The sequence below is a fragment of the Carya illinoinensis genome, chromosome 3 (assembly GCF_018687715.1).
Source record: "Carya illinoinensis cultivar Pawnee chromosome 3, C.illinoinensisPawnee_v1, whole genome shotgun sequence".
Taxonomy (NCBI): Eukaryota; Viridiplantae; Streptophyta; class Magnoliopsida; order Fagales; family Juglandaceae; genus Carya; species Carya illinoinensis.
In genome coordinates, this window is record NC_056754.1 from 55,213,869 (window position 1) to 55,238,998 (window position 25,130).

General features: G+C 35.8%; 4 protein-coding genes across 7 annotated transcripts; 2 read left to right on the forward strand and 2 right to left on the reverse strand.

The window, feature by feature from the left end:
- Positions 1-645: 645 nt before the first annotated feature.
- Positions 646-5,598, forward strand: LOC122305443 (growth hormone-regulated TBC protein 1-like). Its single transcript, XM_043117993.1, has 7 exons — positions 646-1,778; positions 2,789-2,905; positions 3,865-4,043; positions 4,127-4,220; positions 4,341-4,418; positions 4,561-4,662; positions 5,153-5,598. The coding sequence occupies exons 1-7, from the start codon at positions 1,296-1,298 to the stop codon at positions 5,285-5,287; spliced, it is 1,188 nt and encodes a 395-aa protein (XP_042973927.1). The 5' UTR covers positions 646-1,295; the 3' UTR covers positions 5,288-5,598.
- A 1,777-nt stretch (positions 5,599-7,375) lies between these two features.
- Positions 7,376-9,146, reverse strand: LOC122305444 (fasciclin-like arabinogalactan protein 7). The gene is made up of 2 exons (XM_043117994.1): positions 8,957-9,146; positions 7,376-8,340 (listed from the first exon to the last, which is right to left on the reverse strand). The coding sequence occupies exon 2, from the start codon at positions 8,295-8,297 to the stop codon at positions 7,518-7,520; it is 780 nt and encodes a 259-aa protein (XP_042973928.1). The 5' UTR covers positions 8,298-8,340; positions 8,957-9,146; the 3' UTR covers positions 7,376-7,517.
- A 3,499-nt stretch (positions 9,147-12,645) lies between these two features.
- On the reverse strand, positions 12,646-16,327 carry LOC122305445 (rho GDP-dissociation inhibitor 1). 4 transcript variants are annotated; one of them, XM_043117995.1, is made up of 6 exons: positions 16,005-16,327; positions 15,691-15,910; positions 15,501-15,567; positions 14,096-14,314; positions 13,889-14,013; positions 12,646-13,003 (listed from the first exon to the last, which is right to left on the reverse strand). In XM_043117995.1, the coding sequence occupies exons 1-6, from the start codon at positions 16,064-16,066 to the stop codon at positions 12,926-12,928; spliced, it is 771 nt and encodes a 256-aa protein (XP_042973929.1). In that variant the 5' UTR covers positions 16,067-16,327; the 3' UTR covers positions 12,646-12,925. The 4 variants fall into 4 exon arrangements, with proteins under 4 accessions (XP_042973929.1, XP_042973931.1, XP_042973932.1 ...); XM_043117997.1 differs by having other exon boundaries at positions 16,104-16,326; XM_043117998.1 differs by having other exon boundaries at positions 15,691-15,920; positions 16,104-16,326.
- A 7,102-nt stretch (positions 16,328-23,429) lies between these two features.
- Positions 23,430-25,130, forward strand: LOC122305447 (polyprotein of EF-Ts, chloroplastic-like). Its single transcript, XM_043118000.1, has 2 exons — positions 23,430-23,582; positions 24,252-25,130. The coding sequence occupies exons 1-2, from the start codon at positions 23,568-23,570 to the stop codon at positions 24,768-24,770; spliced, it is 534 nt and encodes a 177-aa protein (XP_042973934.1). The 5' UTR covers positions 23,430-23,567; the 3' UTR covers positions 24,771-25,130.

Below are 25,130 nucleotides of genomic sequence, written 5' to 3' on the forward strand. Positions count from 1 at the left end.
TATTAAGTGTATGTATTAATAATATATGTAGGCATATAATATATTATTATTTTGGATAAATATCAACTAGTTAGATATTAATTATTTATAAATTTTTTAATTTAATAGATGTTCTACTTGTTAATTGTATAAATTTAATATTAGTTATTTATTTATTTATTACTTAATTATTAAATCTTATTAAAAAAAAATTCAAGCTTGAGTTCAGCTAGACTCGAACTCGTTTGTGGGATGATTTCAAACTCGAATTGAGAGTTTAGCTTATCGAGTCAAATTTGAACAAATAATTAAAAAAAATCTTGAATTCAAACTCGAATATTTTGAATCAAGCTGAACTCGATAAATTAAAAACTAACTCGACTCGATTTGATTACAATCTTAAATTAAAGAGTATATTTGATACACGAGCTTACGAAATACTATTTAATTGCCACGAAAATATACAACTCCATATAAAAAGGATAGTTTTGTGATTTTGAATGCCCAACTCTCTCTCTCTCTGTCTCTCTCTAAAATTATGATTATCTGTCTGCACTGGAATTCTCTCCTGGTCCTCCGTAACATTCCAAAAATAAAATAAAGAAAAAAAGAAATTTAAAAAAGAAAAAAAAATTGTAACGATCCCAAAAGTTCAAAACATATCTAACGATCCTCTACACCATTTCTTCTAGACCCCAATAAAAGCCAACCTCAGGCTCAGACCTACCTATTTTCTGCTAATTATCTCTAATATTTCAAATCTTAATTACATCTTCCTTCAGTTTCGGGTTCCTTGAAGCTTGTAACCCTCTCTCTTTTTATAATGTGCTGCAAATAATCCCATTTCTCTTTTTAGTATTTTCTGTTTTGTGCGTTCCTGAGACAAAACCCATAACTTTTCTGTGTGGTTTTGTAGGATTAGTTATTGGGTATTGTTTTCGTTCTTGTTTTCTCGCCATTTTATTCACTTCCCTTCTCTGGGTCTATATTGTTGTTTTTGCATATTCTAAAGCCGATTTGAAAAACAGATTAAAATAGATTTTTTTCAGCGGCACAAAAGGGACTTTCATGGATGATCTATGACCAATGTAAAGGTTTTGGTGACAATTTCTTGAACCTGACTCTTCTCACACCAAAATCTGAAACACCCATATGAAGACAACCCAAAATTTGCATTTTCAACCTCTCAGGCTCCCAAATTAGATCATTCCATGGTTTCAATCTCGTGGGGTTTCCTCATTTGACAAGGTCCTATTGAACCTCTCTCTGTCTCTGTGTGTGTTTTTTTCTGGATCTATCACCATTAACCCCTAGAAATGTATGGAACTCAAAGTAAGAGAGACCTGGCCTTAGAACTTCGATCCCAAATACCAATCTTGAGGCCCAGCATCCATGCCAGGAGGGCGCATCTCACTGTAAAGTTTCAAGATCTTTATGGTTTCACAGTGGAAGGGAATGTGGACGATGTCAATGTGTTGAATGAGGTGAGGGAGAAGGTGAGACACCAGGGCAGGGTTTGGTGGGCATTGGAGGCCAGCAAAGGAGCCAATTGGTACTTGCAGCCTTCTATCTCCGAGAGCCAATCCCTCAAGGCTTCGCTTAAGTTATCAGCTTTGGCAAACGCCGTAACTTTAAAGAGGCTCATTAGGAAGGGAATTCCGCCGGTTCTCAGGCCCAAAGTGTGGTTTTCACTTTCCGGGGCGGCGAAGAAGAAATCCACGGTGCCGGAGAGCTATTACAACGACTTGACCAAGGCGGTCGAGGGGAAGGTCACTCCTGCCACGAGGCAGATTGATCATGTGAGTGCATTAAGTTTTTGTGCTTTGCAATTGGTGATTATGACAAGTGGAAGAAATGGTTGATTGGATTCTCTAATTGATTATTGACGTTGTAGATTCAATGCATATATTGTTATAGGTTCTTTTTTAAGATAAGTAATTTGCGTTGATCTAGTACTATTTGCTTATTCGCAAGTTTATAAATTTTAGTTTGAGGCTGATTTGGCGATCGTAGAGAATGGTTGGGAAGTGTTAGTTTGCAACACGTTGTTGAAACGAATGTATTGCAAAATTCTCAATTATCTTCTGCTAATGTTGGTAGTTGCATACATTGTCAATTCATAACAGATTTTGATGATTCGAAAATTCAATTCTGGATTTGCAAGATTAAGTGGCCTCATCTCTAGAAAACACATCAATTTTTCAAGGTTGAATTGTGTGGGGGACAGTTGATTTCTAAATAGATGCAAAATATTATTTTGGGTTTATTTACTATTATTTTTATTTTTATTCTTGGAAATGAGAATCTTGGCCGCTTTTAAATTATTTGAATGGACAGAAATGTCTTCTGGTTCATTCATGACGTTTTATAATTTCTTTTTTTCGGAAGTGATTTGTGTTGATAGGGTCATTGTTGTGTTTTGATGAGTGTTTTTTATTTTTCCGGCCTTTCTTTATTCTGAGTGAACTTCTCAACTCATCGACTTTGGAGAGAGGGAGTACCACTGAGACTAAGTATTCAATGCCTTGATGTTGTGATTTTGGAACATCTTAATTGATGTTGGTCATTAACCAGCCTTGTGGTGTTTGAGTACCATGAGGAAGTAAGATTGTATACAATAAATTCCTATACATCCAAGGTTTAGCCTTTGCTTAAGTTTTTTGCTGGTTGTATTATTTTCAAGGTTCATGTAATCAAATTTCTCTTAGTGCAAATGTAAAGGCCCACATTTGAAGGGTATCAATTATATACCATGTTTCTATTGCTGTATAATATCTTTTACTGTTCTCTACTTTTTATATGCATGCAGGACCTACCACGAACTTTCCCCAGTCACCCCTGGTTGGACACTCCAGAGGGTCATGCTGCTCTCCGACGTGTTCTTGTAGGATATTCTTTCCGTGATTCTGATGTAGGTTACTGTCAGGTGGGGTTTGCTATCTCCTGGACCTGGACAGAAATATCTGTCTTGACTCCATCCACGTATAATGATATATCTGATGCCTTAAAAAATGTGTTATTGAAGTGTTTGTGTCAAACAAGATATTTTACAAACTAATTTTATTAAAAAGCATCCCCCATGTTATTTGTTTCACAGCACTAACTTGAATAGTGTTCCAGATTAATGCATATATAGAGTTGGTACTTTTTAATAGACTTGTTCCTTCATCACGTTGTGAAGGTTCATGTTAATCTAGACTTTTTGTCTTTGAAAAATCAAATTGCAAAGTTATCATGGATCTCAATTTGATCTTTCCGTATCCCTTCTGGTACGTCCCTTGGAATTGTACCTTTAATTTGAATAATTTCAATTCTTTCAAACACAATTGCCTCTTTCTTTATCACCTTTTACACGTGCATTTAGGATGATATATATTATACATTGAATTGATTCAATTTATTGTATCCATCTTCAACTTACCAAAAAATAAAAATAAAATAATTTTGCATATTAATTTCTTACTTATAAAATAAATAAATAAATAATTGTGTCTATCTTGCTGCATTTTATTCTCAATCATCACATCATCTTACCAACTCTACCTTTTACTGCAAAAGTGTGATTGCGTTAGTCCCATCATGTAAATATGATGAATTATACTGAAGACATAATAATTACAATATACTTCAGACAAACCTCTTAGCACTAATTTCTTTGGCTACTATTTGTTATGAATTGTATTGCATCTACCTATAAAAAAAATGAATTCCATTGCACCTTTTTGATGATTGAGATCTGGAGTGTCAAAACTGTTTCTCTTAGGCAGCTAGTAGTAATCAACTTTGACACCAAGATCGATTTGAGTTCATTTAGATAACTGAATATGTTTGATACCTAACCAGGATAATCTACTTTTTATTTAATACTTGTTATCCTTGGTGCAGGGCTTAAATTATGTTGCAGCATTACTGTTGCTTGTGATGAAAACGGAAGAAGATGCATTTTGGATGCTGGCTGTCCTCTTGGAAAATGTATTAGTTAATGACTGCTATACAACCAACTTGTCAGGATGTCATGTCGAACAAAGAGTATTCAAAGATCTACTTTCAAAAAAGTGCCCAAGGTACTTTGCTTTTAATAACTTGATGGATATTTCCTTTATTTCCTTGTTAATGCCTTTCAGCATTGGAAAATATTAAAATTCAGGATAGCCGCTCATTTAGAAGCATTGGATTTTGATGTCTCGCTTGTTGCCACTGAGTGGTTCCTATGCCTTTTTTCTAAGAGCTTGCCTTCAGAGGTTAGAAGAACTCTCTCTCTCTCTCTCTCTCTCTCTCACATGCTTTAGTGCAAAAAGCAATTAATTAAGATTGTTTCCATAACTAACTGCTAAGAATTCTTCTATTTGGCACTTTTTTAGACGACTCTGCGGGTATGGGATGTCCTTTTCTATGAAGGGGCAAAGGTTCTGTTTCATGTGGCTTTGGCAATGTTTAAGGTGTCGCTGCTTAACCTTTAGGCTCTTAGCATTTCTTCCGTTGCTTAGTTAAGCTTTCTCTTTTACTCACTGTTGACTAGAATAAGTTAAACAACATACATCATTATGCTAAGGTTGTTGAAGTAATGATTTGCAAATGCAGATGAAAGAGGAAGAGTTGCTTCTAACTCATCACGTTGGTGATGTAATTAACATATTGCAGAGAACCACTCATCACCTTTTTGATCCTGATGAATTACTAACGGTAAAAAATTATTTCCCTACTCTTTTTTGAGTTACCGTGATTTTCCAAGTTCTCCCCGCCTCCATTTTTCAGAGATGCAGAGGGTAAAACTTGAAAGTATATCAGTGAAATCTTTTCTTCTTTTGCACAGCAGTTATGGTACTGGTCGACAATTTGGAATGAACAAATTACCATATTAGAGATTTTAGCAAACCAGAATGGACACTGATGTTAAGATTTGGCATCATGTACATAAAATTCAGATAAATTAATTTAGATGGAATGGAAGAAAGAAACTATTACAGTTCTCTTGTTTTGTGTGCAAACGCCTGCTTTGTGTGTTGGCTTAGACCTTTCCAATCATCTTCGCTATATTGCTTTGTGGTATCAACCACCTACTTCCCATGTTTTAGGGCTTATTACTTTGAAAACTTTCTCAATTTACTGAAAAAAATGCTACTAAAAAAATTACCAAAAATAATATATCTCTTTTAATAATCTGATGTTGCAGGTGGCATTTGATAAGATCGGTTCTATGACAACCAACACTATATTTAAGCAAAGGAAAAAACAAGAACCAGCAGTCATGGCAGAGCTTGATCAAAGATTAAGACGGCTAAATTCCATCAAATTGGATGATAAATAAAGATTGCTGTTGATAATACGAAGTTACGTCCCTTTTCCATTCCCCTCAAGGGAAGGATCAAGCATAGGGAGTGACTGTTAATGTTTTGGGTGAGGAATGTAAATTTCAAACTTTACTTATCGAAAAAGGAATGTAAATTTCAAGCTGTTACATTATATACAGTTAATAACATCACAATTCAGGGCATAGTTTAATTTTCTCCTGCCCAGGATCAAGCATAGGGAGTGACTACTGTTAATGTTGTGGGTGAGGAATGTAAATTTCAAACTGTTACATTATATACAGTTAATAACATCACAATTCAGGACATAGTTTAATTTTCTCCTGCCCTTAAGTTTAAAGAAGAGGAGAGCCAAAATGATTATCTTGTAGACCACTTGAATTGATGAGGCTTTGCTTCTGGGTAGGGTAGGTATGGCACAGGTGACAGGAAAATGATCAATGCAAATGCCAAATGGTAATAAGTTATCTGTAGGCAAGGTAACTTTCTTAAACTCATAGCCACAGCAATCGAGCTATATCTCCTCTTTGTTGAAAAATGCTTATCATGTTAGTAACTGCCCAATTCCAATCTCTCTCTGCTAAGAAGGCACAAATCGTCTCAAATTGTTGTCATTACACGGTTTAGGCTTCAGGCTCGAATGCTTACCATCCTAGCTAATTCAACTACACTAGCATATGTCGGTCCAAAAAGCAACTTATTCTGATGCCAAATCCCTTTATGACAGGAAGAGGGAGGCCTTGAACATTTTTCACATCACCTTCCGGCTCACAGCCAACTTTATTCCTTCAATCCTTTTTCCCCTACTCAAGTTGTTTGAGGCAGGGTTGCAATGATTATGACAACGGTCCTTATCAGGGCAACAGTAATGGGAAAACATAATTCTCTGTCACAAACAAGTTTTGATTAAACTTTTTACCACAGAAAAGGGTGGAAAGAGACATGCTTAACTATATAAATCGAGTATCACTTTTACCAGTCTTGTTTAAGTAATAATGTGTTAAACAAAAATTAGAAAAGGCCCCATCAAGACAAACCACTTCAGCATCAAAAAGCAGCATTAGGTAAATAGAAAATTGAGTACTCTCTAGGTGATTATGTTCCATCTTACAGTCATGCCCCTTGCAGCTTTTTGGTGTAATATAAACATCATTCTCTTTTCTTTGTTTGCTGATAACTTTTGATGTCAGCATTGTTTGGGATTGATTAAATCTCAAAACTTGGACTAAATAACAAAAAATAGCTATTTTAACAAAATATAACCGAATGATAAGCACTTTAAAGATTTTACAAATCAATATTTCTAAGCAATTTAGAATCAACAAAATCAATAACTTAACTCAAGATTTTGCTGATGAACCGAGAACTCTTGAAGACATCTTTAAAATAAAAGCCACTATAATCTCCATGAATGATCGCTTCAATTCTGTAACATGGCAGCTTAGAAATCCAATCTCTTCAAAAGTTTTACCATTAGAACTCTAACAAACCGATGAACTTACAAACAACAATCCAAGAACACAATGGTTAAAAGATCATCAAGGTGATGATCTATGTATAAAGAAAGAAATGTTTGACCAGGAAGCGCACATTCTCACAAGGTAAGGTTTTCTCTCGAGACAAGTATTCTCCATGCATAAAATTTTGTATAAGAAGGCTCATATAGTATGGTTCAAATCATGATTAAAATATAGTTTAAACATTTTTTTAATGCTCGCTCGATCGTAACGCAAGTCACAATTTTTTGCTGGCCGAGAGTCTAGTGCGCATCTGGCGAAGTTGCTTGAATTTTGGCTGGACATTAGTGTTTCATATCTGTGGCACAATAGTCTGGCGAACTTGCAATCTTTGGGGTTTTTGTTACAATTTCAACCCATACACTGCGCATCCTATTTACAACTCTCGACTAAATCTTGTCACTTAGTTTGTGCCAATTCAATAAGCTTTACATTAACAGAAGGAATACCGGCCAATGTACCGAGATTATGCAGTACAAAACTCGAGCATCATGCCGGACTCACATTATGACACTTTTGAAGTTTGAGAGAATTGTGTACAACTATTGTAGTGTATGTGAACAAACAAAAGGCAACTGAACGACGGAACCCATATTCTCATACAGAAATTCGATAACATATATGTTCAAAAAAATGGTTTCAATCAATGCAAATGAACAGAATCCGAAAATGACCTCTCAAATATAAATTAAAAGGCTCAACAAATCCTCCCTCACAAGAACAAGACTAGCACACCTGAAAGTGCTAAAACCAAGTGGCTCCAAATTCCCCAGCTGATCACCCTGAAAGAAGAAGATTTCCCTGGTAAAGATGTTGGAGATGACTTGCCATCAGCAGTCCCTTCAGATGGAGTATCTGCAGCCGGGGTAATGTCCGGAGATGGTGCTGGAGCCGGGGTTGGAGGTATATCCGTGCCAAATATTGCCTCAGGAAGAAGGACCTTATCGACTTGATAGATTGCAACAGGATCGGTGGAGTGCACACTGCTGCTCACCTTGGTGTTTGTCCATCCTGAACTAATGTGCACTGTCCCTGATACATCAGTGAAGTTCAAAGTGTATTGCCCACCGGCAAAGGTAGATACAGGGCTTGATTCGCTAAGGTTCTTGAAGTCAGCAAGGCTGTAGTAATGTGCCATGCCATGGAAGAGAATGATTGACTTGAGCTGCTCTTGAGTGAGATTGGAAAGAGAAGGTTTCTTAAGAGATGAGAAGGCACCATCTTTTGGTACAAAGATGGTAATTCCCTCCTTAGTGATGTTTGCTTGGTTCTGGAAGGTGTCTATGACTTTGGTGGACTCAAGGTAGCCGAGGAAGGTGTGGAATGGACCAGCCACACTGAGTAACTCTGTGAGGTTTACATATTCTGGTGCTGGTGCTGGTGCTGGAGTTGGGCTTATTGAGGGAGATTTAGCAGTTTGAGCATATGTCAATGAAGAACACAGAAGAAGCACTACGGCGATAAAAATCGTGGAAAATTCCATGTTTTTCATAAATCTTATGTTGCTCCCTAATGTGACCAAGCTCTCCTAATTCCTGCAAGAAGTAAAGCCAATCAGTAACAATTTGAGTAGAAAATTTTCGAAAACTAGCCCAAGATCAGAACCCCGTTTCCAGAACAGATCACGAGGCCATTTTAAAAATCAGCACAACAAACCTCACAAGGAAATCCCAGATCGTGAACAACTTATAAAAAAACGTAGCACCAGAAAAGGGATTTAATAAGTAGAAATAATGAACGGGATATAACTGATGCATTAACAGATGGCACTGAAATGTACAGATTATGGACGCATGACCTGCATGCAAACTTGATTTGTTGTATGGATACACTTCCACAAGTGTACGCCATTAGATTTTTGTCTCTAAAATGTGGTTCTTTACCACTTCCTTCACACATAGTAGAAGTCTCTCAAACAAAAATCAAATGCACAAAGTTTAAGTGAGAACAAGAAAGTCCAGAGTCACACAATGTACATCACAAACAGCAAGGAAACAGATCTGGATCAGCTCAAAATAGCCTCAGCCATAAACATAAAACAAGACCCATTAAAGAGAAAAAGCAAACCAAAAAGATCAATGCATTGCCAAATTAAAAAACTGTAACTTGAGAAAAAGGGCGACAAGGTAGCAGAGACTAGAGGACACTGACCTCTCCAGATGAACTCAGAGAGAGAGAGAGAGAGAGAGGGGTGGCGGAGTGGTGGTGGGGAATGATAATGCAATGGAGAATGCAATGCGTTTGAGTCTATATAAAGAAGGATATATTAGTAAAAAGATAAAAAATAATGGAGTGATATCAAGCTGGCGACGAAGAGGAAGAGATACAAAGGTAGAATAGAACATGGGGGACTGGTGCTGGGGGTGCTTTTATAACCAGGGAAGGTTACTACTCCCATTGACATATTATAATAATAATAGAATACGATAAAAACTTTCTCAACAAAAAAAAAGGCTAACATGTAGGGTAGGCTTTCAAAATCATCTCAACTAATTCGTTTCTTGAGACACCAACCCTGCGTACAAATTCCTCATCTCACTGATCATTCACGTGTTTTGAGAATTTTAAATTGTTACTATCATTGGTATCACGTGGTTGCCAACTTCATTCACGTACATTTCTAACATGATAAAACGGTAATTATCACTGGACTAGCCTCTATTAAAACCCCATCGATTAGGGTCATTTTCATTTTTGGTAAAAGAGTATTTGGACTCAGCCAACGTAAATATCAGTCATGAAGTTAAATTGGGCAAAATGGGCCTTAAAACTTACCTCACAAATAGAAATGTCCGCCCGCGCCAGGGGGGGGATGGGGGAGAGGGGTTTGTTCTTGGTTTACCTATATTTACCAGTCTCATTCTTTCGAGCAAACCATAAGTATATGCTCTTTTAGCATTAATTTACTCCTTGTTCACCACAACCAACGAGGAAATGAAGGTTTTAAATCAAACATTATACAGCAAACCAAAGTTAAGGGCTAGAATTTGAATTGAAAAAATAATAATAGATAAGATTTTAATTGGGAGGGGCCCACCACGATATTTGGGCCAAACCAAAATAAGCTGTCTGGTTGTGGGTCCCACCGGCATTGAAGGCCCGATGCCCACTTGTGCTCACAATGATATGGCAAACATGCGTACCCCGACCACGCCAACACCACAAACCATGATATTAACCTACGGCTTCGCTCCCCCAACCCCCCACGCTCTTGTTAGCAAACGCCGCTCAGTTTTACCAACCCAACGACGCCGTTTTTGCGTTCCTGCCGACACACACCTTACAACAACCACTGGGGTTTCACAAGCCAGACAGCACTTCTCATTCATTATTGAGTATTATTAGCTGGAAATTATATTATTATGGAGTAGATATGAAAAAGAACAACATTAAAGGGTTTCAGGGATGAGAAGATCAGGAAATTAATGTGGTGTGGGAGGGATCAGGAAAGGGAAGACGTGAAGTGAAATGCATTGGAATTTGCAGTCAAATCAGGCTGAGTATTTAATGAATATTATTTTTATAACTAAATTAATAATATAATATTATTTTTAAATGAATATTAATAATTTTTTTTTTTTTTGGTATAACTTGCTTCTTATATTTATTTGTCTTTGCTTGAGATCATCCTTTTGTTAAGTTTGATGGTATTTTTTTTCCTTGAATTCTAAACGTGATTAATTTTACATGTGAGTTTTTTAAATTGTATTTAGACGTTAAGTTAAGTTGAGTTAAGTTGAAATGAAAATTAAAAATTGAATAAAATATTATTTTTTAATATTATTAATATTTTAAAAATTAAATTATTTATTATATTTTATATTAAAATTTTAATAAATTATAATAACTAAATAAAATGAATTAAAATAAATGAAGAAGAATTGAATAACCAAACTGCCAATTATAAAGTTCTCTTTTTTATTTTTTATTTTTCAATCCTTTGTACGTTGGGGAGGTAACTAAATTAATTAAATTATAAAATTCAACTCTTCGAGAGCCGAGCTTTGTCTTGTTGTGTTGCGTTGGGGGAAGGAGCGGTGGCAAGTCTTTCATGAGAGAGCACTTTCCCACACGTGATCCTTGTTTAAATCCAATAAATAATTGTAGTTACTTCTAGATAATTAATTTTTAAAAAAAATAATATTTATAATAATAAGTGTTATAATTATTTAAAAAAATAAATAAATATAAAATTTATATAAAAAATTTATTTTTTAATAATAAATTTTAAAATAATTATATGATATTTACATTTATGATTATATTTAATATTAAAAATTTTTTAAGAAGAAGAGAAGATTCAAAAATCAATCTACCACCAAGTGTAAAAATTTGTCAAATCACTAAGAACAAGAAAACAGCACCTTCAAAGCATATGCCATTTACCATAAAAACTCTGTTTTTACAAGCAATACAAAAAAGAAAGGGACAAAGAAAGTAAGAAACAAGCCATCATTATTCTCAGTCAAAAAAAAAAAAAAAAAAAGCCATCATTATTCATTCATAATTTTTGACCTAGGCTAGCTGTTTTGACCAGTCAGTGTGAAAAATGAGAAGCGTGAGTAAACAGAGGTGAAAAGATGGGAGGTTGTTTTCAGCTAAGGCTAGCAGGTAGCATAGCCCTGTCAAGCTGATTTATACCCATTTTTGTTTATTTATTTATTTTGGTGGGTATTGACGCATCAACCTCGTCTGCAATCCCATCAGAGCAGAGCTTGACATGTCAAGAATCATGGCTTTTCTTAGGTCCTCCTATCACATTCAACCTAGAAAATTGAGATTGCTCCATTGGAAGGGAGAAAATCTTGCATTTGAACTTCTTCGGTCAATGTCGGAGACAGGCCCATTGCTTCAGCAATCGGTTTTCAAGATGTCATGCATTATGGAAGTGGCTCTCAGCCATTTGTTCAGCCAATTTGTGTATCACCTGGAGGAATTTCAATTTCGTGAGGCCCCAAGTGTTGACCCTTAGCTCAGCTGGTGAATGAATTGGGTTTTAGGACAGATTCTTACTGTTTTGCATCGTGTCAGATCCACAAAAAGAATGTTCTCTTTCTGAACTCAAACAAAACTAATGTGATTCTTGGTTATTTAGGATTTTCAACAAAGAAATAATGTTGCTTTTACTTTATCGAGCCGATTTCATCACAGTAACCCCCCATGGATTCACAAAAGTGAACCAGAAGGCAAAAAGTCCTTGCTATTGTCAAAAGCCTTTTGATAATAAAGATGACAAGACAACAGCTGCAACAACCGAAAAACCATGAACAACAAATGGTTGGCGTGCTGCAATGTCAGGTAGAAGTTTTGATAACCAGAGCTGGACCCATGTTGTCTTGAGTTACCCGTGTGAATATTCCATACATCCCATCTTGATACCAATTTTGGAGCTTTTCATGTCTTCTTTGGGTAAATGCCAGGCTTATTCTAATTAGTGCGCATTCTAATCTGCGCATACTGATTCCAATGTTCAAAACCTAGTTCTTTTTATGTTTTAGCATTGATCAACAATTTCATTCCGGTATACCTTGTGCGAATAGCTCCATCCAGTAGCAGCAGCAGCATCTGAAGATAATAGCAAGCATGAAAGCACGAAAGAAGAACTCAAGAAAATGAACGGAATAATATTAGTTTGGCTGTGGAAATGAAAGGTATGTTTCAGCTCCTTGTATTGTTTTTCCAAACAAAGTCAAACCCAATCCCAGTCTCTGGTTTTTAAAATCTAAAGGGACACTATCTGCCACTTTAGAATCTTTTCTTCCCTTTAATTTTTCCTTATTATTTTGTTTTGCTGAGGCCAATGCTTTACAAACAGTAACAGTAAGTTCAACCCAGCAAGCTTATGAACAAATGGCCGGATACAACCCCGATTGAAACTTGCAAATAATGGTAGTACTACAAGAGTATGAAAAAGACAGTTCAAATTCTCCTTTTTATACAGGCAGTCACCTAAGAATCCCTCAATCTCTCTCATACAATTGCCACCGGTAGGAACTTTTTATAATTAAGACTTAAGATAATTATGCAATTGATATTTAGATAAAATTTAATACTAGTTCAAAATTAATAAAATCAACTGAATAATGGGATATGCTAGTGTTTGTTCATAAGTTTCTCCGGTTAAGTAGCACCCCATTCCTTTCGGATGTCAAATTTATAGTTGATCTCCAAGTAGCACTTGTCATCATCATCAAGAAACTGCAGAGGAGAAAGATATATGAGACTAGATAGTAGAGACATTATTACTGCGATCAGACATACATATTAAGAAAAAGGTGTTACAAAAATTGTTGCACCCTAAGTCTGAGTTGGCCATGTAGTACCTAGGTTTGGATTGAAACTTCTTGTAAGTTTGAAGTACAACCACATCCATTAACCAAAATAGAGATGTAGGATATGAGGGCTACACCGAGAATTGACAGAATAGCAGTAAATTCTGCGTAGATTTAGCAGGTCATGCATAAGAGATGATATGGTGAATTAGAAACAATGGACCCAGTTCCACGTTAAAAGGTAGGAAGAACAATCGGATGCCCTCCAAGATCATGCTTTTATAGTAACTAGAATAAACCACAACCCTTGTATAGATACAAGTTGAAAACAGAAATCCTAATGTTCAAATTGAAATTAGGTGCGTGGTAATTGCTTTGGACTGAGTATCTCGCTACATTAAACAAAAAAACTGGCTCATCGTGGGGGCTCAAAGATGCGCATTTGATCAAACTTAAAATTGCTCAAGCCACCTCAGTTCATTCTATATTTGCCGAAGATGGAAAGGCATCACAAAGAGAGGGTACATCTCTTTTTGGATACAAAACCTGCCAGCTCTTTGAACCCAGTCCATTATTAGTTCTTTCTTTTAGTTTCATTTTGAACCTACCTTTATATAACAGAAGCAGCATATCAATGCATACATTCAATGATCAGTACCATTGCTAAATGATGTAACGTGACTAGCCCACCCGCTAGTCATCTGAACGGATTTTTTTCCCCAAAAGATCCATAAAATTGAATTTAATACACAGATGAGGCATAGATTGCATATTCTATTTGTTCAAGAGAGCAGAAGTGATTAAACTTAACCTTTGATTTAGCAGAATATGATCCTCTGGCAAAAATGCCAGAAGGGGTGGTCTCTTCTGGCATCACATGTGAATAAGGCTCAAGCTGAGGACTGAATGTCCCAATCATCTCTTTGGCGCTGTCCACTGAGAAAAGACTCATTGTGACGGAAAGGTTTAACATTTTCAAATTTGAATTTCTTGCATTCTAAGAAAACTGATAACTTACCCTTGAGACCAGATTTCCAAACAGTGTTGGTGTACTTAAGGCCAGATACTATGTTGTTGCTCACTTGGAAGGAGAATTTCAAGTGGTATTTACTACCTTCTTTCAATGTAAACCATAAACCAGTTGGATTTCCATCTCCAGGTATAGGAAGAACAATGTCAGATCTGCCAGGTGAGACGATTGACAGACTAAGGATCTTCACATCTGGGTCAAGAGTTTCTGCGATAGGAGAAACAAACAATGATCTTACTGTATTAAGAATCTCTTAAGAAAGACAAGGGACAAGGCTTTCTTTTTGGTCGATATAAAATGTATTGATGAGTATAAACCATCAGTAGAGGCGAAAAGGATGCAAAAACCAAATTTCTGATTTGGAAACTACAAAACTACGACCACATTAGAAGAGAGGTGGTCGATTTCCGGCATAAGCAGAGCTAACTGATAGCAATGACGTATGTTGCAATACGAATATATCATTAACAATTGAAAATGTTCTACATCTTGTGTCATAACTGATGAAGACGACTCTGTCATAGTTTCTGCTAAAATCTCAGGACATAGATCAACTGCCACATGTTTTGCTGCTCAAACATTTTGCCTTGCTAAATAAACCATGCATAAGATATATTCAGCTGAGTTTACTCAGAGCAACATAGCTTAGCTTTCGAGGAAGATGAATCTAAAAATTACTTATGGAAAACCCACAATTGATGTGTTGCTTATAGCATACAAATGCAGCCACTAATCTAATAGCAATCTCGACTCCCCAAAATCACCCTTTCATATTTTCAGATTTTAGAACTCCATTGACAGCTTCACCAAAAAGGCTAAACACATTTATCTTGCTCATCTCCGATTTTACAAAATCTTCAGATTAACATCGATTGAAGCCCAAAATTAAGAAAATCCAAAGTTGAACACCATAGTCTAATTCACATCAAATGATTTAAGAGAAACAGAAATCATGAATAACAGGCCTGAGGAGAGGAATGCAGGCACCAATGCCGAAAGAGAAAATTACAACCGAGATGTCTAGGTATTTTTCACTACCATTTAACATTACAAATCATAATTATATCAAAGTACTTAAATTCTATTTCTTCATAGTGAGCATAACGAAGAATTGTTATAAAAATATCCGTAGGATACAGGAATTGTTGTGAAGAAAGGCAAGGAAGGTGTCATCGAATTGGAGTAAAATGTGAGGGAAGAGTTGAAACTGAAATCTTTTACTGCCCAAAACTTTTGAAAAAGAAAAGTTATTATATTTTCTGTGAAATGTAAAGTTTGATGATTGTAATAATCGACATAGAAAATCAAAGGAAAGGGAATTGAGAATACTTGAATATTCTGAAAACTGAATCCTAAACAATATCATACAATTTAGTACCAGAAAAACTGATACCTCCAACGTTGTTAAGATCAACACTCCCAAGAAGCTGTTCCTTCCACCTTCTCAGGCTTTCATCATCCTGAAAGCTCAAAATTAAACCCAAAAATGGAAGAGAGAGAGAGAGAAACAAAAACTTGAATAACAGAATATAATTTCCATCTTTCTTTCTTTTTTGAAAAATGTAATTTCTGGAGAAACAAACCTTATCCTTCTCGAGCTGTTCTTTGAGAGTGTACTGAGGACCCAACTCTAATTTGCTTCCCTCATCATCTTCCTCCTCGGTTGTATATGTAGAGGTCTCACTCATCTGTCTGCTTATCCTCTCTCCCTCATCATGATTAGCCTCTTGATTTGCTGGCATTGTTTGCCTTGTACTCTTTTCTCCTCCCTCCTCGTTTTCATCAAACCCCATGTTCTTGGAACTTGAAACAGCTCCAACAGCCAAAGAAATCAACCCGTCAACAGTCACGGAAACGAATATATATAACGAATTGCACGAAAACAACGTAAACCCACCAAGCCAAAAACAGAACCAACGATTTTGTTTCTATGCAAACAGAGAAATAAGAAAATCCCATCGAGAAACATTGATACTCATAGTGAAAAAATATATACTTTCTGATAGGATTTGTCGTAAAACAAACCCAGAAAGGCAACGATTGTCTGTGTTCCGAAAAAACCAACAAATGGTAGCCAAAAAAAAGAAAGACCCACAAAACGGAAAGCAAATAAAGACAACAGAAAAAACTGATATTGTCTTATCTACTAGCCTTGTGCGGTGGGTAGTTGAAAATGTCAAACGAAAGAGAGAAATAGGTGGTTTAGTTAAGGGTTTTCTTTTTATTTTTTTCCACCGCGAGAGAAAAGGTCCTGTGGTGATCCGAAATATAAGTCAGATAGAGAGAGAAGAAAGAGGCCAGGAGAGGCCCGTGAGATCAGACATTAATGCACTTACATTCACGCAGTAATCGTTCTGTAGTACACGATTCAAGGATATTTTTATCCTCTGAATTGTATGAACCTTGTACTTTAATTTTCATTGCTTGGCTCGAGAATCTCAAGCATTAATTGCTGAGGGGACAAAAAGATATCATTTGAAAATCAAAACATTTTGGAACATAGAGCTATATATCTGTCTGAAATTCTGAATACTGGTATTTGGTATTGCAAAGTAAAAAATGTTTAAACTTTGAGCTTCATATATCTCAAATCAAGTCCAAAGATTATAGTTGCATCCATATAATTATTATCACAGCTGCATGGTTTGGAATCGGAATAATATCAACCATTAGTTAGTGTTTGTTTTTTCTTTTTTTTTCCTTTTCTCACGAGGGGTTGAATTTGAAAATTCTCTAAAAACATTATATTGTCATAACAATACCTTCATGAATTAAACATTCTTTTTCTCTACGCTAGCTGTCTGACTATATATAATCAGCGACGTCTCGTATACTGTCAATCAAAACCATAAAAACCAAAGAAATTGGTGCAAACCAACCCATGTTTATAAGATGTGTGGTAATTGTGAGGTGGAAATTCAATCGCTTACTGTTTTCAATTGTTGGAAAAATCCAAATTAAGGTTGCAAATTGACTAAAGTTTGAGAGTGATTGAAGCAAAGGGAAATTAGGGTCATTCTTTAATCAGGCCCACCTGCGTTGACCTCTGATTTATTTAGTTAATTGACATCAGCTTCATTACTGGGGGTAGAAAGAGACATTCATGAAATTACAAGTGGTACGTATAATAGCACCATATATATATATATATATATATATGACCCAAACACAAAACTACCTTGCTAGCTAGAAACATATATAGAATTATAGCGAATGAGAAAATATATTTAACGCACCCTTTTTTCTTAACACGTACGTACATGACCATTTTCACATTATGATTGGTGTGTTAACACACCGACTTATATATTACAAAACTGACATCGAATTATGCATGTCGTTTTTCTAAATTTTGTTGATTTAATTCATTTTTCTAAAGTAATAAAGGAACTTATAATTATTTAGAAAGAGGCCGCATGAATAAGAGAAATATCATAAATCATCTTAAATCCGTCATCCCTAATTGTACTTGATATGTATGTGGCATATTTTAAGTGATTATTATTCAAGTGGTCAGTTGACATATGAAATCACTTAAGATGTATCACATAATTAACAAGTATGATCAAGATTTTTATGTTGAAGTTTAGCATTATTCTTTAAATAAATATCTATCCCAACTCAATCCCATTCTTAGTTAGTCCCTACTACGTTAAAAAAACAATAATAAGAAAGAAGAAGAATCGTGGGTGGGAGGTGTATGTAAGTATCAGACTGGATTGATGTAGATGGCACTTATTAATAGATAGTCCCCATTGGTGCATTGGGTCCCCATCTGAACATTCACAATTAGAGTTGCAAACCCAAAGCTGAACTACACCAAGAAGAGGCAACAACCCAGCCTACAAAGATCTGTGCAGTGCAGTGAAGTGCAGTGCAGTGTAGGGCCTTTCTTACCTCTTTCACCAAAAGCTAGCCCATGTTCCCAAAGGTTTACCACTAGAATTTAAAAGGACATGTTGATCTTTATTTTAAAATTTACTATTTTCAATAACAAAAGTCAACATTAGGCCTGCAACTTGATCATGTCGAGACATATTTGGATTTGACTTGACTTGATAGTTGACCAGTACGAAAATAGGCCGATCCGACCTGCACCATTCGGGTTAAGTGGGGTTAAGCGTCGATGAGTGGTTGCTTATGATAGAGGAGGATAGCAGTATAACTAGCAACGGTGGTCTTAGTTGCTTCGATTGTTCCGTGAGAGAGAGAGAGAGGGGGGGAAGGGGGTAGGGTTTGAAACAAGAATCGAACGGGCGACTATTTCACCCAATAAAATAACGGGTCAAATTTATTGTTTAGTTTAACCCGACTTTCACAGACAGATTAAACTGGGTTATTTGGTGAGCTGGGTCATGATACTCATTTTGTACAGACCTAGTTAACATGTATTTATGTTGTCAATCTATTCAATTTATAGATATATGAAATCATTTAATTAAATATAATCGTGTTGATACAAGATAAAAGATAGAAGTGGTTAAGATGTGAAGTAATATTTTTGATGCCAAGCTTGAATAATGGCAAAGCAGGATTAGATAGCAAGTTGTCGTGGTCTGACAATGTTAGTGTATCACCACGACAACTTGCCATAGGCGGCTTGGACAACTTGATCCTCCACATAATCCATCATCCGTGGGTGGAACAAAAACCACTAAATTCCGAATGAAGGTACGCAATGACACAGATTGATGCGCCATAAACAACCTTATTCTTCTCCCTCCCCCAAACTGTCAAAAGGTCCATGATTCAAACCATTGGCCCCAGATACTAATCCAATCACATCCAACAAAGACAGTGAGACGACAGCCTACCACGTGATCGGTGATGAGGCTGACACATGTGATTTCATATGGGCAAGATCATATGAAGGGTGAGATGTGATCCCTTGTGGGCTCCATTTGGTGGGCCCTCCCACCGTCCAGCTCAACCCAAAACTCAAAACTCAAAAAGACACGTCTGCCGACTTTAAAGAGATCATCAATATGATGGGACCCTTTTTCCGCCGAGTTGAGAATTTGAAATGGTACGTCAGGTGGGACACCAATCAAGGCCTACACGTCGATCCCTAGGCATGAATATGATCAGACAGGTGCCTGCTACCGTACGGAGTTTTCAATCTGAGAGTTACTGTGTTTTAGGGATTTACAGTAACATTAGATTAGTAGTTTGGTTAAGTTGATCTCAATCTCAAAATTTTTATTTTATTATTATAATTTTTTTAATTTTTTATATAAAATATAATAAATAATTTATTTTTTTAAATTTTAAAATAATAAAAATATTAAAATATAATCATTTTAAAATTTAAAATTCTCGTCTCACCCAACTAAACTTTAATTGGATAGGTGTGTCATTCAGAAATTTGATCTTCATCATCCATCCAGTACACAGCAGAATGAGATCAGGGTGGTGTTCAATCTGATCTATGCTGTGTTATTTTGATCTAAAGTCCTTGCTGTTTTTGGCTGCACAAGCTCATAATATACAGAGGGGGGCTTTCTGTCGTCTCTACCATGCATTTCCTACGTGTTCTTCCTCCAAAATTTACACGAAATATCAATCTTTTACTTCTTGTTCTAGGCGATCATCAAATTAGAAACAAGAAAAATAGAAGAGGCGGGGCCGGGGGATATCCTAACCATTACTAGGATATAAATATTATCACATGAACAATCATAAACCCAAGCTTTCTCCCTTTTTTTTTTTTAATCCGGATAAGGTGACCTTGATCCCTTGACCTGCCTTGATCCTTTATTGCATGTCTCTTTTGCTTAGGAGAGAAAAAAGACAGCAGTTTCTGTAGTTGAAGCACCACTGAATTATATGCAGTTAAAGCTGAAGCTTAGGAGGCCAGGATACTGATGATGGGTTGATTAGCAGAGCAGAATGATTAGATGAGCAGCTGACTGTGCTCCAATTAAACCAAACAGATAATCGAAAAGTGGATACCGAGTGATGAGCGTCAAAAACTCATATCGATCGTATATCCCATGGGATCCATCAGTACCAGCTTTTGGCTAGATATCATGCATGCAATTATATGAGGCATGCATGCAGTTTCCTAATTAAGGGAGGCACAAGGTTATGGACCATACATCCTGCCACCTCAGTATTCTATTCGTTTCTTCCAAGTAAATTATACCCATTGGCCGTGCGTGATTCATGCTTTGACAAACTGTCTTAATATTGATTTTTATTCCTTTTTTTTAATAATTTTATAGGCCATGATTGGTTTTTTCCACCCCTCTGGCCTCAACTTTGGCTAACTAAGTCAAACATAACATCGATCATTTTTTTAGATTAAAGAAGAATACAAATGATGAATATGGCTTCAAGGTTAAAACTTTATGCCAATGGTAAAATAATGTATCTACACTTCAATAAAAAGTGAAAAAATGCGCCCACTTATAAGGAAAAAAGGGAGGGAGAAGAAAAAGTAAGCAACACAAGAAGTACATAATTATGACTCATTTTGGAGATCAAGAGTCAAATGAATAGTTATATTTATATACCCATAAAAAATTAGAAAACAAGTTTAAATCATTTTTAAGATCAAGACACAATATTTATTATATATATATATGATTTTGAATAGGGAGGTAGGCCGATCTGGGCCCACCACCCCTATGTCCATAGCCTCTAACCCGGCCCTGCCTAGGTGGCGTGGACAACCCCGCCCATACCATGTAGGGATGAGGTGCCCCAACCACAAGCCACGCACTTGCACCTGAGCTCACCCATACCAATCTAGTCCAAAATTATAAATATATATAATATATATTTATATATAATTTGTTGATAAAATGACAACGTCCCCTTCTTCTCCTTCTCCTCTTCTCATCCTCCTTTTTGGCTCCCCTATTTTTTTTCTTCTCATTCTTGAAGCACTTGATGCTCATGGCCATGCTACCTTGGAAATCCACGACCATTCATGGTTGTGGGTTTTCGAAGGGAACCACAGCCATGAGTATTGGCCATTGCCGTGGTTCTTTGTTGTTGATTCATTGGATTTGTATTTTGTTGTAGATTATTTATTCATTTCTTTTGTGTTTTTCAATTATCTATGTCGTGGATGGGGGCGTTGGACAGACCAGGAGTCTACCTCCACCCTTGGGATGTAGTGGCGGATTCCAGGGGACAAACCACCTATGCGAGGTCAGGGTGTAGGTAGCACTCTTATAGGGAGGTAGTGATATACAGTATGCCCTATGCTTTAATTCTTATCTTTTTATTTTTTCATAATTAGCTTTTATAAGCCTAAGTACATTTTAAAAACATTATTTATCCTTGTTTTTCCCTAGGGCTATAATCAAGCCGAGCCGGTCTTTGGTTGTCAAGCTCAGCTCGACTCAAAATATTCGAACTTGATTTGTTTTTTTTTTTTGTTCGACCTCAATTCGATAAGTTAAACTCTTAACTCGAGTTCGAGTTCAAGCTCGTCCCACAAACAAGTTCGAGTCGAGCCGAGCTAGAGCTTAAGTTTGAATTTTTTATTTTTTTATTTTTTGAATAAGATTTAATAATTAATAAAATAAATAAATAAATAAATAAAAGATATAATATTGAATTTATACAACTAATAAGTAGAACCTCTATTGAATTATAAAATTTTAAAAAATTTATAAATAATTAATATCAAACTAGTTGGTATTTATCTAAAATAACAATATATTATATGCCTACATATATTTTTAATATATACACTTAATATGATAGTATATATCTATTTCATATATAGTTGCTATATGAAATTATTAAATTTTTTGACTAATTATTATAAAAATTATAAAATATACCTATGAAATATATTCACTATATAAACATAAGTAATTAGATTACATATTATATATTTAACTATAAAAGTGGTATGCTTATAATATTACCTAATACATACATATATATATATGTATATATACATAGGTATACGTATATATTTATCAATCTATGAATTAGTTTTAATTGAGTTGAATTAACGAGTCAACTCGAGCATAAACTAGTAGACCTTAACGAACCTTATCTGAGTCGAGTCGAGTTTTGTTGGGTATGTGTCCTTTACAAATAGAGTGTGTATCTACTTTCACGAACGATATTTTTTTTTTTCATAAATCGAGTTCAATTTGAGTCTAACCAAGTGAGCTATTGAACATACTGGTTCATTTATAGTCCTATTTGTCCCTAGCTAATTCAATCAATACCTAGAATTAAAACAAATGAAATTAGACTTGTATATATATCAATCCAATAGCTTGAATTCACTTCATATAGATGAATGTGTGCGGGTTGATCCGCATGTATATTAATTAATTGCAAGAGTAGTGCTACAAAGAAGCTTTAAATGTATAAGTCTCATGCAGACTTTTTATAAAAAGTGGATCCCATCAAAGAAAAAAAAATGAGTTTTTCACATATTTTCATGGTGGGATCCACTTTTTTATAAAAGAAATATATAAGACTTGTATATCTGGAACTTGTATACATCATTATCCTTAATTGTAATTATTTGCAGATCTGTATGTTAATATATTTAGGAATTTAAAGTAATTTGTCATTTGCTATAGTCAGTAGATATGAAGGTCACATTTTTGTCATAACTATTGATACGAAGAGTGATTTGTATAAGTTTCAAATAAATAAATTCCATTCAATCATTTTTTTTAAAAAAGGACGCCAGTGCCCACCGTGAAATAGTATAAAAAAAACTATTATTTTTTTAGTGGGATCCACTATTTTATAAAATGTATGGTACATACCACTGTTGAAATTATTGATAGGTGGGTAAAAGGAAGGGTAAGCTTTCCAATTAACATAAGTAAATGATGGTAAGGTCACCCACATACCCGACTGCACAAAGCACGGAAGCACAGAATCAAAAGAAGATGATGGCTTAGAAGGAAAGTGATCTCCATTGTAGGCCTTACTTTCCAATAAAAAACTTACAAACAGGTTGATTAAAAATAGCATATATAACCTTGTTGCCAACCCTCACTTTTGCATGCATTATTGTTATTTTTTGGGGAGGTGAATCAGTGACTATTTCATTTCTCAAAAGATATATAATCTATACACCAAAGGGCATAACCAAGAATTACAAGCTTTATTCACCCCAAAATGAACCAATAGACATTACTACAACACAGACAAATAAAATTACCCAGGAAAAATTCTCAACATACATCAACCACCAGACAGTAATTTCCCACATTTGGTATCATGATTACCAAACATGCTAATACCCTTGAATTCAGAGAAATGAGGTGTCAAATCCCAAGATTCTTCAAGTGTCCCCCACCCTCCTGTTCTCTCTATCATCAACTCGAGGCCTACACGTCTATATAAACCACTCATTCACCATTTTTTTTTCATCTCAAGCTAGCATTCTTTCTCTGCTTCCATACATCTTACTTTCTTCTGTTTATTTGTTAATTACGAATTTCATTACAATTTCCTTGAGGTCCAAATGGCCACTGCTGAGGTAACTCGTCAACTTGTAGCTGAACTTTTATATTGATCAGTACTGATCTAGATGGAATCCAATATTTGTGCGTTGTATAGCTGTTTCTATATTCCATCTTCGATCTGTTTGTGAGTTGGTTTTCTAAAGAGTCAACTAAACTAAAAGTGGCTCCCTCCATTTTTATGATTTGTCCCTCAAAGAAGCCAGTATATTTATGGCCATAAGTGATGCTTTTTGACACTAGATCAGTACCAGTTCTTTTAATTAACGTTGTGAGATATTAGTCATGAAAATTATATATGTCTTATACCATCTATTCAAGGAAAACTAATATATGTGTAGCTCCTATAGTTATAGATCAGTTTACATCCATTTCAATTTTCGACTTTCAAGCTTAATGCAGTTATTAAAAAAATAAAAAATAAAAATTCAAGTCTTGCTTCTTAGAGTGACCTTCATACACCAAGTTCAAAAACTGGGACACCAAAGTGGTCACTCTCAGAAGCAAGACTTGAATTTTTTTTTTTTTTAATTATTATTACATAATATAAGTCTACCTTCATGGTAGTAATCTCTAATAGACGTGTTTTTATCAGTCATCTGTTTTATTTTTTATTTTTATTTTTTTTAAGCTTCAAGGTAAGAGAGATAATCCTCCTATAATTCCTGTGAACGTTGGCCCTGCAGGTTGTATCAGCAAAGACAGCCCTCCCAGAGGGCACAACCGAGGAATCACTCAAAGCTCCTGAGACTGCTATCAAAGAAGAGGCAGTGACTGCACCACTTGCATCAGAGTCCACCCCAGAGGAGCCAAAGGCAGAAAAAGAGACCGTGGCTGTGCCTGTGGAAGCCGTAGCTTCAGAACCTGAAGCCCCAGCCGAAGTTGAGACTAAGGAGGTGGCTGAAGAGACCAAGGTTGTGACTGAGGAGACGATAGTTGAGAAGACCGAGGAGGATGCCCCTAAGGAAACACCTGAGCCGGTTGTCGAGGAGACCAAAGAAGCTACTGACTCTGGTGAGGTTCCAGTACCAGAACCAAAGCCAGCACCTGAAGTCGAAGTCCCAAAGGAAGAGGTTGTTGCAGAAGTTCCAAAAGAGGAGGTTGTAGCAGAAGTTCCTAAAGAGGAGGTTGTTAAGGAGGAACAGAAGCCAGAAGAAGCTGAAGAGAAAGTTGAGACAGAAGCAGCTGTGGAGAAGGCTGAGTAACAAGGGGAAGGAATTATGCACTTTGGTGAAAGATAGTGTCCAGTGGGTCTCTTTAGATTGCAAGTCAAGTACTTCAATGAGGGTCTTGTTTAGTCGTTTAATAATGATGACTAGGTAGATGAGTATGTAACCTGGGTATGGAAATGACCCACTCCGATATTACAAATACTCGCTTGCCATGTGGCAGACAAGCATGGCCTCCCGTGGGAAAATTTTGATGGTAAATTGTGCCATGTGGGAGGGAGAGTGGCTGTGGATTGGAGGCAGGGTCATGGATCTTATCATGTATGTTATTTGCATTATAAATGCGCAGTTTGTTTGAATAATAATTATTTAATGTCAGCACTTTATTCTGTCTAA

What these genes read in the sequence shown, in the direction of transcription:
- LOC122305443 (XM_043117993.1), top strand. Translation starts at nt 1,296, where the DNA reads ATGTATGGAACTCAAAGTAAGAGAGACCTGGCCTTAGAACTTCGATCC. An exon ending in CCACGAGGCAGATTGATCAT is followed by an intron (nt 1,779 to 2,788) that starts GTGAGTGCATTA and finishes ATATGCATGCAG; the next exon opens with GACCTACCACGAACTTTCCC. An exon ending in CTGATGTAGGTTACTGTCAG is followed by an intron (nt 2,906 to 3,864) that starts GTGGGGTTTGCT and finishes TCCTTGGTGCAG; the next exon opens with GGCTTAAATTATGTTGCAGC.
- LOC122305444 (XM_043117994.1), bottom strand. Translation starts at nt 8,297, where the DNA reads ATGAAAAACATGGAATTTTCCACGATTTTTATCGCCGTAGTGCTTCTT.
- LOC122305445 (XM_043117995.1), bottom strand. Translation starts at nt 16,066, where the DNA reads ATGGGATTTTCTTATTTCTCTGTTTGCATAGAAACAAAATCGTTGGTT. An exon ending in TGATCTTAACAACGTTGGAG is followed by an intron (nt 14,315 to 15,500) that starts GTATCAGTTTTT and finishes CTCCTATCGCAG; the next exon opens with AAACTCTTGACCCAGATGTG. An exon ending in CATATTCTGCTAAATCAAAG is followed by an intron (nt 13,004 to 13,888) that starts GTTAAGTTTAAT and finishes TCTCCTCTGCAG; the next exon opens with TTTCTTGATGATGATGACAA.